General features: G+C 40.0%; 1 protein-coding gene across 5 annotated transcripts in view; it reads left to right on the forward strand.

The window, feature by feature from the left end:
* Nucleotides 1-16,537, forward strand: part of RBMS3 (RNA binding motif single stranded interacting protein 3) — a 670,995-nt gene that overhangs the window by 598,799 nt on the left and 55,659 nt on the right. For all 5 annotated transcript variants that reach the window (XM_088462760.1, XM_088462762.1, XM_088462759.1 and 2 more), the window contains one exon: nt 11,697-11,743. In XM_088462760.1, the coding sequence (XP_088318886.1) occupies nt 11,697-11,743 (47 nt within the window). The remainder of the gene's footprint in view (nt 1-11,696; nt 11,744-16,537) is intronic.

Here is a 16,537-nt window from a genome sequence, read left to right on the forward strand (position 1 = left end):
TGCATCCATTATGTTTCATTATTATTAATATTAATAATAATAATAATAATAATTCTCTTTAGTGGTTTTTTCTTTAATGTACATAAACACATCTTAACACACCCTACTACAAGAAAATGTTTTCTATTCCCTTATTAATCTGTATGCCTTCCTCTGGATCCCATTGCCAGGGTGGCCTCTTATGAAGTGGTGCTCAGATTTCTATAGCATATTCAAGATAGGGTCTTAGAATGGTTTTATAAAGGGCCCTTACTCTGTACTCTCTTGGGTCTATGGGGTCTATGGGCCTGATGCAGAGATGAACGTTAATGCTGCTGCTGTTTCCTCTGTGTACGCGAAAAGATGCAAATGTCGCAGATGCTGAGGAATGTATTGAGATGGCCATCTGTGGCTTTGCAAATCCAAGCATCTGCGTACAAAGATGCAGCATCCATCGCAGATCCTTCTGAGTAACCCTATGGTCACGCAGAATGGGCGCGGGATTATTCTTGCACATGGCATTGCAGGCGTATGATATGACATGGCCCCCAAAATGGTTGCGTCACTTCTGCATTCTTTGCTGCAGCTCCCATTTCCTCCCCCAAAGGCTCCCTGACTGTCACTCTGCGAGTAAATAGTTGCTGCGAGCGACTATGGTAATGTACCTTCCTGCGCAGTGCAACTTACACTCATGCGTAGTTTACCGATAATCGCTCAACTCTGTACATATCGGTATAGCACAACTCCTATATCTATTTATGTCCTTGGTGGTTCTAGCTGCAGCAGACTGACAATAATAACAATAATATATTTTGGCATTATGGAATTGTTGGACCATATTCAGGTTAAGAATAATCCATATCAATATACATGCTGTCTTCTGGGTCATACTAGGTGCCACTGTCTTCCTTTGCTAGGAATTGAAATTAAAAAATAATTTAAATATTACATCAACTTCTATTTACATTATAAATATATTGTGTCACCTACACTCTTGGAGTTACAGTAAATAATACATATTCATATTTTTTAATTGACAATGGTTCCTTAATATGATGCCTGTCTGCAGCCCGGTGCAATGTGTTTCCACAACAAATGTAAAAAGATAACATTAGTTTGGCTGCCAAATTCTACTGTAGTGAATGAGTAATGAGATAGCTGGCATGGAGGGTAGGAAGGAAGGCTGGGTGTGAAACTAAGACTATATAGTTGGTTGAATTCTTCCAGAGAGTGAGACACAGTTTTATAATGTGCTGTATTTCCACTACAAGTAAGTCCGAAAAATGTCAATTAACTTCTATCTACCAATGTGCAATACACAATTCACTCATACAATATCGATCAGCGAAATTAGCTTATAAGAATAATGATACTTGTTATTATGATTTGAGGAAAATAACTATTTATTTAGCATATAGCCTACAGTATGCACACTGTTTAATGTTGTTTGTTTCATATGAGGTTACTAATTTCAATGTTTCATTATGGTGCAATTAACCTAAATGTAAAGGTTACAGTATGTGCATTTTCTTGGAGCTTATTTTTGTGGTTAAAAACTTTATAGTCACAGAACATTCACTGTACCTGTTCTGCGGCTTCTGCAGGCTTAGTGAGGACATTCTGTAGGTGGTTCTTCATCTGTGGCTGCCCTTGTCTACCATATCATTTTGACATAATCATCGGTTCTGAACAGAGTAAAGTAATTAGTTTAGGACATTAGTTTTCTGATATGGCAAAGGAGGTTTGCTATTGACAAAGCACTCAGGATAGTTTTTGCCAAAGAATGCAGCAACAAGGCTTCACTATGCAAATGCTAGCACCTGGGCATGTGAATATGAGCAGAGCGAGGATTATGGAGTGGATGAAGGAGCTTGGTCAGTGCCCTCCCAAAAATATGGAATGTTGCCAAGTGGCTTTGGATTACATCCTGCATTTAAGCATGGTGCTCTTGAAATCCCTTCTCCTTTTGGAGAGTCTTATTTGATAGAGATGTGTGCCGGCCCGCGTGTTTTGGTTTTTGATCCGGATTCATCTTCATGTTTTGGTTTTGTGAATCCACCATCACATATTTTGGTTTTGGATCAGTAATTTTAATAAAAAAAAAAACATAAAAGAACTGCTAAAATGACATAATTTTGACCTGTTAGCATGCAATCCAAATCCCGTGTTCGTTTTTTAAATCTGAGTTTCAAACCACGGGAAGATCCGAACCAGGATGCGTTTCGACTCGTTGACCCAAAGTGATTACGAATACGGACTTGGTTCGACTCGGAACTCCTAAATTCGTTTGCTGTCAGGTTTCTGAGAACCAAACCTGCACATCTCTATTAGTTGAATAGTTTTTCCAGAGACAATTTCCTGACAGTCTCACTAGCGCTACTTCAAATGAGGCTACATTATTAGTTGTAGCGGGTTATAAACAATCATTTATGAAATTTATGATCTGATTTCTTAGAATGTATTTGAAAATTAAAGGGGATGAAAACCTCTGCCTGCTTTGTGATGTATTTAATGACGCAGGTGGGGGAACTTACACCATCTGTAGGTGGCACTGGGCCACCTGGAAGGTGCACCAGGTTGTGAAGGTAGATCCAATCGTATCCCTCCGTCCACTCTGCACTGCGTGCCCTTCGCAAGGTGCATGAGCACTAATTAACATTGCCATGTATCATTTTGCTTCTAGTAATTAGCGGCAGACTTGTCAGTATTAGGGATTGCAGGTAAAGCTACTTTCCAGAGCTGCTCTCCCTGCACCGTAACAATCCTAAATGCACCAGTCTTATGATATCCTACGCCGCAACTCGTGGTAAGATACCAAACTATAGGGGCACTTTAAGGGCATATTGAAGAATATGTTCTTAAACTTTAGTCACATTATGACAATCTGAGAAATCCTATTAACTGGTTTTTGCTTTAGTGTAAAATCAAAGCATTATATGACTACAACTAGTAATAATAATACTTACAAGGCAGCATTTTATACTGTTATACACAGATACATGCAAGCATGTGACCATCCCTGGTCAAACTAAATGTTTCACTGTTTTTTCTTCACGGTACAATCTAAGGCATGACCTATTTCTGAACATTATTATGCACAGTTACTATTTATTTGCTGAACAGATGAAAAAATAAAACTGAATAGCTTTTACAGGAATCACAGGTACCATACATCTGGTTCTAGTCAGATAAGAGTCATTCTTTTCTTCGCTTTCAGATTTTTTTTCCCAACTCTTGCTACATTTTAGTATCTCAAAAATATTCTTAGGTCTTCTTGCATGCACTACATGTGTGAGATCTCCCCACAGATTTACAATAGTATTCAAGTCTGGGCACAGTGAGGCCATTCCAATAAGTCAGAGCCTTTCCTCTAAGTACTGCATAGTTCATTTTAGCTATGTTTTGGATTGTTGTCTTACTGAAATATCCAGCCTCTGTTCAGTTTTTAATTTCTTCACCGGCTCTGGGATATTAGTTTCAAGGATTTGTTGATGTTTAGCTGTATCCATCCTTCTTTCCACATGGTCAATATTTCCTGTGCCGTTGGCTGCCACACAACCGCAGAGAATAATAGTTCCACCGCCATAATTAAAAGTTAGCAATGTGTTCTTTTCTACAAATGATTCACTTGTTTTTTTCCAAATGTGTCTTTTGTGCTGGTGGCCAATGTGGTTTCATCAGTCCACAGCACTTTATGGAATTATCTGCATTCAGATGTTCAGAAATAGGTCATGTTTAGGTCTCTACCAAATTGTGATCATGTCAATACTATCAGACCAAATGATTTAAAATTGAAAAATCATCCATTGTCATCATATAGTATATGTTCTTAATAGTACTCTAATGATATACTAGTATACATTTTTAAAGTCCTCAGTGCAACCTATATGTCTTCAACAAGTAGGATCGGATAATACTGCTGTGAACAAATTCTTAGTCCACTCGAGAAAATGGGCATATACTGTATTTCTATAGTCAGAGCTTATATGTTTTATATATATATATATATATATGTGTATGTATGTATGTATATAAAATATAATATATATACATACAGGGCCGTAATTAGGGTAGTGCGACCTGTGCCATGGCAGGGGGCGCTGTTCGGACCTGTCAATTTTCTGTATATTATCATTCTCACTTGTAGCTTCCTCTTATTTTATCCCCAGCATCTCCTGGCCTCCCCTATCTCTTCAATGGCTCCTCCCCATGAGGCCATGGTCCTTTTTCGGGTGTTATCTCCCTATATAAAAAATAAGGGGGGCACCAATGCTCTTTCTGGCACAGGGCACCAAAAACTATAGTTACGTCTCTGTGTGTATATATATATATATATATATATATATATATATATATATATATTGTTTATTGCTGATGGTGTCTTGAAGAAGGCCACACTTTTGTGGCCATAACGTCAACCTGTATACCTGCTTCGTGATGTGAGGGTTAAAACACACTTTTATGTGTGCAAAAAAGCGCTGATGACTGCACTCTGCTTATTGCAAAGATGTTCTAAATATGGTACCTACAGTTCTATGGACCATTCAGTGGTCACCCCAGGCAGGTGGAGATTACCTGTTAGTGAGCGCCGACCCTGTTCTGGAGTACATATATATATTATTATATTTTTTAAAAATCTACAATTTTTTCATGTGTATTGGTGAGTTTTTCCATGCAGAGCATGCACAGAATCGAATTTACTCATTTTTGTGTACGTCTGTCCTATTCTGAGTCAAATGGAACTTGGTCAGATCTGTCTTTCCGTGAAATAAGGAATTTCTGAGCAGCAGCTTGGTGGCGGCGATGCAAGGACACAGAACCGCCCTGTTTTGTGGGAGAGTTGTAGGTGTGCATCTAATGCTCTGTATGATTGAGTCATGTGTACATGGAAGGGAAGCCTGTTTCTGACCAATCTCTTGTACATAAATGAGCCTGGGGCAAGTGCTGACACTAAGGATGATGTTTGCAGTGGGTGGTGTAAAATAAATGCTCAGAACAGCTTCACGCTTGCAGAAGTATGGACCCCTGCTTCAGCCCTATGGAATTTTGCATCAACATACAATAGAAAATCAGGCTTACATGGCTACCTGCAACTTCTGCCACTATACAAGTGACTGAATATCAGCCCCTTAAGGAGTACTCCACTCATAGCATAATATTTAGAATTGGGTAGAGTTCAGTTGGTTAAATGCTATGCACAACTTACCAGGTATGTATGGTATGCTGGACTAACATGGCTCCTTGATGTTTTCAAGCAGGGCAATAAGGAGATCATGACCAAGTGTGAGGTGGCGTGGCTACACCCGGTTGTGAATATCAGACCCTGGGGTCAATTTATTAAGCCTTGGGTGGAGATAAAGTGAACAGAGATAAAATGAACTCCTAACTGCCATGTCACAGGCTGTGTTTGAAAAATGAAAGCTAGGAGCTGGTTGGTTGGTACTTTATCTCCGTTAACCTTATCTCCATCCAAGGCTTAGTAAATGGATCCCCCTGTGCTGTGCCACTGAAACAACATGGCCATGCAATCTATGGGCTTCTTAGGAAGTGAGTGCACATCCCTTTGTACTCACAGCCCTGCTTTAGGTGCATGTGGTATTTTTAAGATCTGTCAATGAATGACATACACACCGCATACACACCGGTTATCCTTTTCTTGTCCTCGGTATCTGCATACACAGAGTGGATACAAAATGCTGTAAATAAAGTTAACATTAAATTAATTATTTTTAGAAATGTTTATGTTTTTTAGAAAATGTATACAATAATCTTACAGACGATTTTATATTAGGAGAGGAATGTATGGACCGATGAAGTGGTTTTACCTCTGCATTTTGTAGAGAACTCTGGCTTTATTATTGTGTTTGTCCTCGACGAGGGCCGTTGAGAGCTTAGGTGGACCCGGGTACTGGGGAAGCGTGACCAAATCTAGGAGGCGTGGCCACAATGACTCCCTAGTCTTACAGGTGGGGGGATCACACTGATTGCGCTCCAGGGGAGGAGGAACGTGATCAATGCGAATGCCCCTCCTATAAAACTACTCCTCTGCCCACTACCATTGGCCGCTGTATAGCAGCACAGTGTCAGCGGTATATTGGGCCCCTCCCGTCAGCCCCGTACAGGGTTAGTAGTACCCGCCCCCCCCTTTCAGTGCCCCTGTTATCAACTATACAGTATGCCGATGCTATATAAATAAATGTGTATAATAATAATAATAATAAAATCTGTACTGCAGCCTATGCTGTTAATTATCTTTCAATTCCTAAGAGTCTGAGCAAGAAGTTTGCATACTTTGATTTAGGAATGAACAAAAGTTGGTATCCTATTACTAAAGAAAGGTAAAAACCACTAATACAATAATGCTTAACTGTTTTCTAAACAGTAGTGTCAAAGTAATCGTTAATCAATAGCCTGGTAGCGTTCAGATATAATTACTGATCAGTGGAGGTTCCATCATGGCTCACGGCTGCTTAGGAAAAATCCCTGTTACTGTATGTCTCACTTACTAAACCTTGATCTTGGTTTAATAATGCACTAAATAGAAATATAGATACCAGCAAAGGGTTCTGAGCCCTGTAAGAGAAAGCACAAGTCTGAGAAAAATGGAAAACACTGTAAGGGGTGAAGCAAGGATTTCTGTCACCAGTGGCAAAGACTTGGCTCGGTACCCCGCTTCCCAGCCTTGCAGATAGTAGTCACCCTTGGCTTGCTTGGATACAGCTGTCTACATTGTAAAGACTGAAATGTGTGTGGGATGAGGGGAAAAATTATTTTTAGTCCCATTACATTAAGGTTCCAGCGTTGCTGCATTTATTTTGTAGTTCTGCTATTGTATTTCCTAATTTTTCAATTATTGACCACCATATAATGCAGAGAACATGGCAGTAACCACCAGATAATGCAGAGAGCATGGCAGTAGCCACCAGGTAATGCTGAGAACATGGCAGTGACCATCAGTTAATTCAGAGAACATTGCAGTAACCATCATATAATGCATAGAGTATTGCAGTGACTGCCATATGAATCAGAAAACATGGCAGTGACCACTAAATAATGCAAAGAACATCATAATGACCACCATATAATGCTGAAAGCATGGCAGTAACCATCATGGAATGCAGAGGACATGGCAGTTAACATAACATAATGCAAATAATATGGCAGTATCTGCCACATAAAGCCAAGAGCATGGTAGTGACCGCCATATAATGCAAAGAACATGGCAGTGACTGCCAGATAATGCAGAGAGCATTGCAGTAACTGCCATATAATGCAGAGAACATGGTAGTGGCCACCCATTAAGGCAATGAACATTGCAGAAACTGTCATATAATACGTAGAGTATGGCAAAGACCACCATATAATGTAGAGAACATGGCAGTGACCACCAGTTAATTCAGAGAACATTGCAGTAACCATCATATAATGCATAGAGTATTGCAGTGACTGCCATATCAATCGGAGAGCAAGGCAGAGACTACCAAGTAATGCAAAGAACATCATAATGACCGCCATATAATGCTGAAGGCATGGCAGTGACCGCCATGGAATGCAGAGAACATGGCAGTTACAACCACATAATGCAAAGAATATGGCAGTGTCTGCCATATAAAGCAGAGAGCATTGCTGCGACTGCCATATAATGCAGAGAACATGGCAGTAACCACTATATAATGCAGAGAGCATGGCAGTGACTGCCACATGATGCTGAGTACATGGCACTGCCCACCATATAATGCAGAGAATATCACAGTGAATGCCAGATAATGAAGAGAACATTAAATTGACTACCACATAATGCAGAGACCAACAGTGACCCACATATAAAACAGATAATATTAATATACTCCACAGAGACACAATATAAATACAGCCCCACATGCACAATAATGCATTACCCATATCTACAGACATTATTATAATACCCCTCCTCATAGCATAAATATACCACTCCACTAGATAACATTAAAACATCTCCACACTATCACGGGCATTCACCTGTCCAGAAGGACAGGTAAGTGTCTGGTGGTCCCTTCAAATCTCCAGAATACAAAAGAGGTGTGGACATAGAGTAAGGAGGTGGGGTTTTGAGCAGAGACAGGAGGGAGTAGAAGAATAGAAAGACAGGTTAGATAAGAATAAGGGGCAAGGTGATGGATCAGGGACTTTGGCAGAGACAGGAGGAGATAGACGAATAGTCAGACAGGGCAGAGTATAGGGGGGTTAGGGCAATAGGGCAGGGACAGGAGGGAGTGGAATAATGAACAGGGTAGAGGAGAGTAGGGGGTAGCATGAGGGGGAAGAATCTGAGGCAGGAACAGAACTGTTGGCCAGGAATAGGCAAAATGTGGCACTCCTGCTCCACATCCCAGTGTGACCTGATTTGTTTTAGCATGCCCTAACAGCAAAACTGTATCAGGACATTATGGCATGTGTGGTTCCATGTCAGGTGGAATGTCGCACTTTACCTACTCATGTAGTAGGCATGTATATGTCTGTTAGGAAGTATATATGTTGTACCTAATATAGACCAGGTGTAAGATTAATCCTTTTAGTGATGACTTGTAGTAAGCTTAATTTAATGTTCATGGTGGTCAGTGTCTTATGCAATATATATAACCGTTTTAATGTAGTAACATGAATATTGAGCTTTGTTTAAGTGACTATTTTATATTTCAGTTATAACAGAGTCCTTGAGATAACCCCATATAAACTTTTATGTATCATACATTTTTAAATCAGTTATGCTTGTTAAAATACGATTGTCATTTGTTCATAAATTAAACAAATTTATGTCACAATTATGACCGCCACAGAAAACAAGAACACACAAAATAGAATCTGGTAATTGACTACGCAGCAGATGTATGAGGGCAGGTTCTATAAAAGAGGAACATTTACCTTGTAATTTACTGTCATATGTTATATAAAACATGAACATAAAAGATTTGTTTTTTTCTCAAACGCATAAAATATTAATCAAGTGATTAAAATGGATGAAAAGCTGATGATATATGTCCCCACTGATGCAGCTACTGAGATTTTTAAACTTAATATTGTAACACCAATTCATTATAAAACATTAATGGTGTGCAAACATCATAGAGGCAGAATAATGAATGACTTCGTTTTACTTTAGGAAATGGAAGATGATGACTAATTTAATTTTATAGACTTGACAAGGTAAAAACGCAGGGTATTTTTCCAATCCTTAAATATGCAGCATAATATATTAGCATATGTCTTAAAATATGTATATTTCATGCTGGGAAAAATTCTCAATCTTGGTGCTTTTCTCCTCAAGTCATGCTGAATGTATGATGGCATATTCAATTAAATAATTTCTGGTATTGTCTTAAAAGATAGAAAAAACAGTAATAATATGTCTGACGATTGTTATTAACTGTGCTCCACAATAAAAAACATATGCACAGTGCATACTAATAACTATTCTGTGTTAAGCCTCTATAGTCCATATTTATTTATTGAATACATTCATGAATACATGTAATCAATCAGTTATTATTTATTTATAATTGGTGGCTTATTATGCTACTGCTTTACCATAGCCACACACACTTTCCCCTCTAGCAGCTACAATTGTTATTGCACTAACTTATGTATCATGTGTTCAACACGCACTCTTAGATTGCCAGCTCAAATGATCAAGGCCATCTTTACAGTCTGTTCCATGTTATCGTATGTGATTTGTGTGCATTCCCCTCGTAGTACAGAGCTGTGTAATATATAAGAATTATAAAATACACAGTTTGTTACATCCAGAGAAAATACTTATTTAAACTTTCTTATTTGATTTATTTATTTATTTTTGTGAAATTTAGTTATTTATTAGTAGGCAATAGTTATTTTGGGCTCAATTATATCTTATAGAGTAAAAACCTTAAAACATAAGTTGGTCAAATGCTGATGCTAGTTTACATGAAACAGCCTTAGGTCACTGTCAGACAGGTGGTGTAGATTAGAACTCTACAGCAAGCAGTGGTGTGACAGGGGGACGGCATTCCCCATTCACTTTAATGTTATGCTGACTGTTTCCTCACTTTAGAACTCAGTGGTAACCTGATCAGAAAATTGCAATGCTCTAGAACACCTGTCAACACTGCGCTTATTCCACAAAACCAAAGTGTGAAATATTTAATCCTCTCCATCATGAGTGTTGGTGGAGGCATGCAAATTGCTCATTATTTACACCCAAGGCCAATAAGTATATAAAAAGGCCATTTCAATGACATAGAAACAGAAATAATTCCAAAGACATTTGAATCAGTTCTATTAGTTCTCAGTAAAGATATTCACCAATCATGTTTTGGAGAACTAATTAAGCTAAAGTGGGAAATTTGGATATTTTTATTTTTTATTTTTTTTTATTTAGTAAGGGGATGGTGGCGTTATGTTGTTTAAAGCAACAGTTTATTCCACAATAATGACTAAAGAGGCTAAAATTGTAAATTTCATAAATTAAAGCTTTAACAATGAGACCATTAATCTAGACTTTTGTAGCACAAAAATATACTTTATAATATTAACTAATTTATATTTTGCTGCCTATCAAAACCTACTGCCTGACAAAACAGACTCATTCCATTAAACTAAGTCTTACAGAATGAACGTATGGGACCTGATAAAAGTGTACAGTTCTTTCTTGCTTGAGTGCTCGCTCAATGAACTGTATAGGACGCCATGAGAACTAAGCTTAATGAAGAGCTGGGTTACAAACCAACTAATCAACTGAAAAAGACCACAATATATTCTTCAATTCATTATATCAGTGCGTTCCAAACTGGGAGCCATGGCACTCTGGGGTGCACAAGGCACTTGCAGGAGTGCCACGGGTTGGTGGTCTACTACCAAATAATATTACTTAAGCCCATTGTGATTGGCAAAAGCAGTTCTGGTGAATACCAATCATAAAATATGTGGACAAAGAAGCACAACCCTGTCTACCACCAAATAACTTAACCTAAGGATGACAAGTAAGCACCCTTTACTTAAATAATTTTTCCTGAGTTTCTCAGTAAGAAACTTTTGGCCTACGGGTGCACTGGGAAAAATGATTATACTGTAGACCGCCGTGATTCAAACAAGTTTGGGAACCACTGCGTTATTCAATTATAAATAATTGAGCATAATACAGCTTGTCTTCAAAGGATAATTCCTCCTTTTTATTTAAAAAACAAACATCCAACCCCATTGTTACCACTTATGGAATTGTCTGGTCTCATTTCTGGAACCTCTGCTCTGCTTTGTGGTCCATGATGAAATGGGGTCATCATAAAGCAGGGCCTAGATTGCGAGTATGTCGGCCCTGTCACCTGTTCCTGTCAATTTGCTGAATTTAAAAGTACAAGCATGAATAGTTGTCATGCAGGAAAAATGCTTCGTGGGGCCAGAAAACCTTTGACGATGAGACCAGGAAACAAGGCTGACATAGTGCTCTATTTCATGATAGATCCCAACAGCACAGAGGGAGTTCCACTACAGTGACCCCACAATTTAGGTAAGGTGGAGCAAGGGGGGGTTGTTGGACTTACTTCCTAAAAATTGTGGAGTTTGAATACACCTTACACCTTTTAGTAATATTTTTCATAAATATCCGGACAATACTAGTAGGAGTCATAGACGCATAATCCTGGTTATTTAAGATTCTTTCATTTGGCTATTGAGTATTAAGTATATATTTTTTTCCCTGAATACAGACTGGAATGACATTGACATATGACCCAACAGCAGCTATGCAGAATGGGTAAGTACAATTTCTTTGATATGCTGGTATTTAATTGTTTGGTTTTCAATAATGTATTATCTTACTACTAGACTAACATTTTTATATAAAAAAATCCTTCATCCTTGTGAAGTTTATGTGGCTGGAAATATGATCTATTTATGCTTTAAAAAAATATGTGATGGCCTTTAACAATGATCCGATAGAATGCATTAAGGAACACGAGAATTTTTTTCAAATCTGTTATGACTTTTTAAAGGTAAGAAAATGCAGTTTACCATCCTATTTCTGGGGTGTTAAGTCTCCATTAATTTGTGAATAGAGTAGGATAGAACAAGTACTGTACCTGTGTACCTGGACAAACCATATTGCAATGCAATGGGTGCAAATACATAAAAAAAAATTGCATGTGGGGTAAATACTGGCTTCTTTGCATGTAGCCCACAAATGCTGGATAGCTTTATTTTTACTCTACAATTTAGAGTTCAGTTTGGACACACCCCTCCCAAATCTAATCTCTCTGCACAGTTTAAATTTGCCCCACCTGCAGTGCAGCATGGTTTTACCAAGATGATCAGTTACTTGCAATATTGTACTCTATTCCCAAATCTGAATCCGGCTTACTGATAGCCAGATTTAGAGATGCATGTTAGTAAAGATGCTTATTCCAAAATTGTGGCACTATGGGTGCGAAAAACCTATATCTGGATTTAGAGTTGCATGTGTCTTGAACTTGTGGCCACTTCCACTGGGAGAGGTGGTTCAATGGTGTTAACATGGAAGTGTAGACACATTTAGACATAAGTTAAGTACACTCCTTTGAGATGTCTTACTTTGAGTCACTGGGGCATACACTTTGTGCCTTTGTAAACCAGATTTAAGTTCTGAAGTCGATAAATGAATATTGTCGCATATTATAATCAGGGTTTTATATACAAGATTTATGGTTGCCCATAAAAAATGTGCAACTAAAAATACAGGGCCTGATTCAGCAAGGAACGCAGTTGCTAATACGCATGCAATCGGTCAATTAATTCGCATTGCGCATGCATCGCAGAGTGCATGCGTGAACTAGCAATTGTGAACTATGTTTGCAGGGGCCATACAGACCCAGAGCAGAGTGATTGACAGGAAGGGCCATTTGTGGGTGGTGACGGGGGGTGGTCAGGTAAACAGGCGTGCCAGTGCGTTTCAACACCATTGCATGGGCATGCATAAATTAGCCACTGCGATACCAGACGATGCCTGAGGTCTCATAGCATGCGCAGAAGTTAGCAATTCCTGAGTGAGGTCTGACCGGCCTTATTGTGTGTATGGGTCCGATGGTACTCAATGTTACTGATTGTTTCGCTATGTTGCCCATGTATACGGATGTGAGTAAGGGGAAGTGGGCGTCCTTATGTCAGGCTGCGTTCACAATGTGAATGCACATATTTAAATATCACCACTGATATTAGCAACTGCAGTGCGTGCGCATAAGCAGAATTGTGATCCTTACTGAATCAGGCCCACAGATGTGAAAATGTAAAACATGCCGTAAGTTGGATTTACCTGGCCACATCAATTTATTGGGTCCATTCAATTAGGTGTGATGTCTGCAATTTAGTGTGCTCCTATGCTTCATGTTCGGCAGCACCTTAATTGTGTATTTGTATAAGCACCCCAAAGGGATTGCAAATGAAAATGCATGATTTGGGGCAAAGTCCAGGTGAAGTTGATGAGATTTAGGGTACCGTTGCCAGATGGCCCCTAATGATTAAGTATCCAACTCACTGTGAGTTGCGATAGTAGATACCTAATTCCCTGAGTAATTCAGTATTGCTAAGCCCATAGGGGAAGGCAGGGGAGAGAACCCAAGCACTGGTGAAAACACTGATGTAGTAAAAATAATGTGACGTATGTAGGATATCTCTACTGTAATGCCAATAGATAGCCCTTCTTGCTATTATACAAGTCTCAATGTGGAGGTGCTCCCCTGAGAGTAAAAGCAAGTTAAAAAAGAGAGGAAAGGAAGCACTCTCTGTTGTCGGCACTAGGTCCTAAAATACTGTATATTAAAACAAAGTTTTTTAAGTATACATTAATATGCATTGTAAGACATGGAACTCTGAAAAAGAGGTGCATGTTTATTCGGAAGTGGCTTTCTCAATTGTGTAAGGTTTCACCGTGGGCTCGGCCATTACTCACCACGGCGCTGGCTCCCCTGACTAGCCGCACAGTCAGACGCCAGGTACGGCGGCAGGTGACACACTGAGTGTTATCCCTGGGTCCCTGTTGACTTCCACGCAATCCTCCATATCGGAGTTCCCGTGGCGGCAGTCATGGGTGCAGCTATATTGTCTGTCTCACCCGACCGGACCCTCTACCAGTGGTAGCCTTGTCTCCTCTCAGCTGACTCTCTCCTCCAATGGACAGCTACCTAAGGGTATAAAGCAGGACTCCAGGAAACAGGAAGTCGCCTGAACAACTTCTCTTCTCCAGTAGCTGCTAGCTTTGGATCGCTGTTCCAGGCTCCACGTTGTTGTATCATCAGTGCGCAACATCAGTCACTACTGATATTCTCCAGTGATATTCAGCATTGGTCCCTACCGATATACTCCAGTGATATTCAGCATTAGTCCCTACCAATATACTCCAGTGTTATTCAGCATTGGTCGCTATTGATTGTCTCCAGTGATATGCAACATCGGTCACTGAAGAATATCGGTAGTGACTGATGTTGAATATCACTACCAATATTCTTCAGTGATATTCAACATCAGTCACTACCAACATTCTTTCAGTGATCTTCTACATCGGTCACTACCAATATACTTCAGTGTTACTAACATCGGTGATTACCGATATTCTCCACTCATAATCTCCAGCCACTCAGTTGTCTTTCTTATCTCTCTGTCAGTTGCTAATTCCTGGGTCCCTGATCAGGGGGCCACGACCTGCTCATTGGGTGCAGCAAAACCCATATCCCAATTGGAGGGGTCACTGATGAACAACACCAATGAGTTAGACTCCGCGCCTCTGGTCAGGTCTCGTCAACACCCGGAATTAGCCATTGAGGAATCATACTTACTTCCTCCTCATCTGCTACTGCCTCCCCACCTAATCACCCTGCCTCCCACTCCTCTGACAGGGAACCTCAAAGGCCAGCTCGTGACAGTTTGTTCAGGCCAAAATGGATGCCGAGGGTCTCCAAGGTGCCGAGGCAATACAGAACCTTACCTCTCGTATAGAGAATCAAGAAGCAGCTCAGAAACAGGTGGCACACTATCTTCGGGAACTTTCAACTCAATTAATTACTATACAGTCTACCCTAGCTAGAGTGGTTCCAACTTCTTCCATAACTGTACCAGTGAATTATCCTCCTGTGTCGTCTCCTCTGAAGTCTCTTCAATTTCAATTTGAATGTCTGCCTTTTCCCACTCCAAGAGCCTATGTTATATCTTTTACTCTCCGGATCTACTCTGGAATAGGTCTCTCCTTTGTGGGAACGTGCGGATGCTTTGGTCTCCAATTATGAGGATTTAATTAATTCTTTTAAATGAGCCTTCGATGAACCAGGCAGGTCTATTTCTGCCTCTTATGATATTCTATGGATTAGCCAGGGTTCACGCATGGTGGATCAGTACGTGGTCCAGTTTCAAACCATTGCATCCGAGCTGGAATGGAATGACGGAGCTCTTAGGGCTGCTTTCTTACATGGTTTGTCTGAACAATTGAAAGATGAGTTGGCTTTGTGAGACCTACTTGATTCACTCTCAGAATTATTTTCTCTCTGTATTAAATTGATCTTCGTCATAGAGAAAGACAGTCAAGTAAGTGGCAAGAGGATCATAGCAAGGATCATCCTTTGTCTACCAATTTGAATCCTTCTTTTACACCCAAGGAGGAACCTATGCAGATAAACCATTTTTGTTTGACAACAGCATCTGTGATAAACTTTGCATTTACTGTGCCACTCCGGGACATTTCATTGGTGATTGTCCTCAGCTCTCGGGAAATGGGAAACCCTGACTGGTTCTAGGAGCATCCGGTTGGAAGTTCTATCTAACTTCTCTCACTTAGCAGATTCTTTGTTGCCTGTCAAAGTCCATGCTGGGTTCTGCACTAAGAGAATGAATGCTTTAATTGACTCTGGAGCAGCGGGTAACTTTATCTCAGAAACTTTGGTATGTGAACTGGTTAAACGGCTTCCACGGATGTCGTCCCTCTCCGCTGTCAATGTCAGTACTATCCTGGGAGGTACCATAATGTCAGTTTTGCTACCCGTTTCGCTCAGTATAGGTGCTTTGCATCACGAAGAAATTGAGCTTATAGTGCTACCCAAATGTACTCATGTTCTAGTTCTTGGATTACCTTGGCTCCAGGCGTATAGCTCTACTATTGATTGGTCTACCATGCATATCCTGGCATGGGGACCCAATTGCCACCAGAAATGTCTTCCTCGAATAGTCCTTTAAGGACTCACCAAACTATTCCTGAGATCTCTTCTTCTCACACATGTCCAGTTTCTGTGGGTAAAAATTTTAAACAAGGACTTCAACTGCCCGAGCCCTACCAAGAAGTTTGTGATGATTTTTTGTGAACAAGCCGCTAATAAACTACCTCCTCACTGCCCGTGGGATTGTGCTATTGAATTGGTGCCTGGAAAGGTTCCACCGCATAGTCGTGTCTATCCACTCTCAGTCCCAGAAACTGCGGCCATGTCTAATTATATCAGAGAAAACTTAGCCAAAGGGTTCATTCGGCCATCTACATCTCCCGCCGGAGTGGGTTTTTCCTTTGTGGCCTTGTATCGACTACCGTGTATTCAGTATT

This window comes from Taudactylus pleione, unplaced genomic scaffold (assembly GCF_031769625.1).
Source record: "Taudactylus pleione unplaced genomic scaffold, aTauple2 ptg000053l, whole genome shotgun sequence".
Lineage (NCBI taxonomy): Eukaryota > Metazoa > Chordata > Amphibia > Anura > Myobatrachidae > Taudactylus > Taudactylus pleione.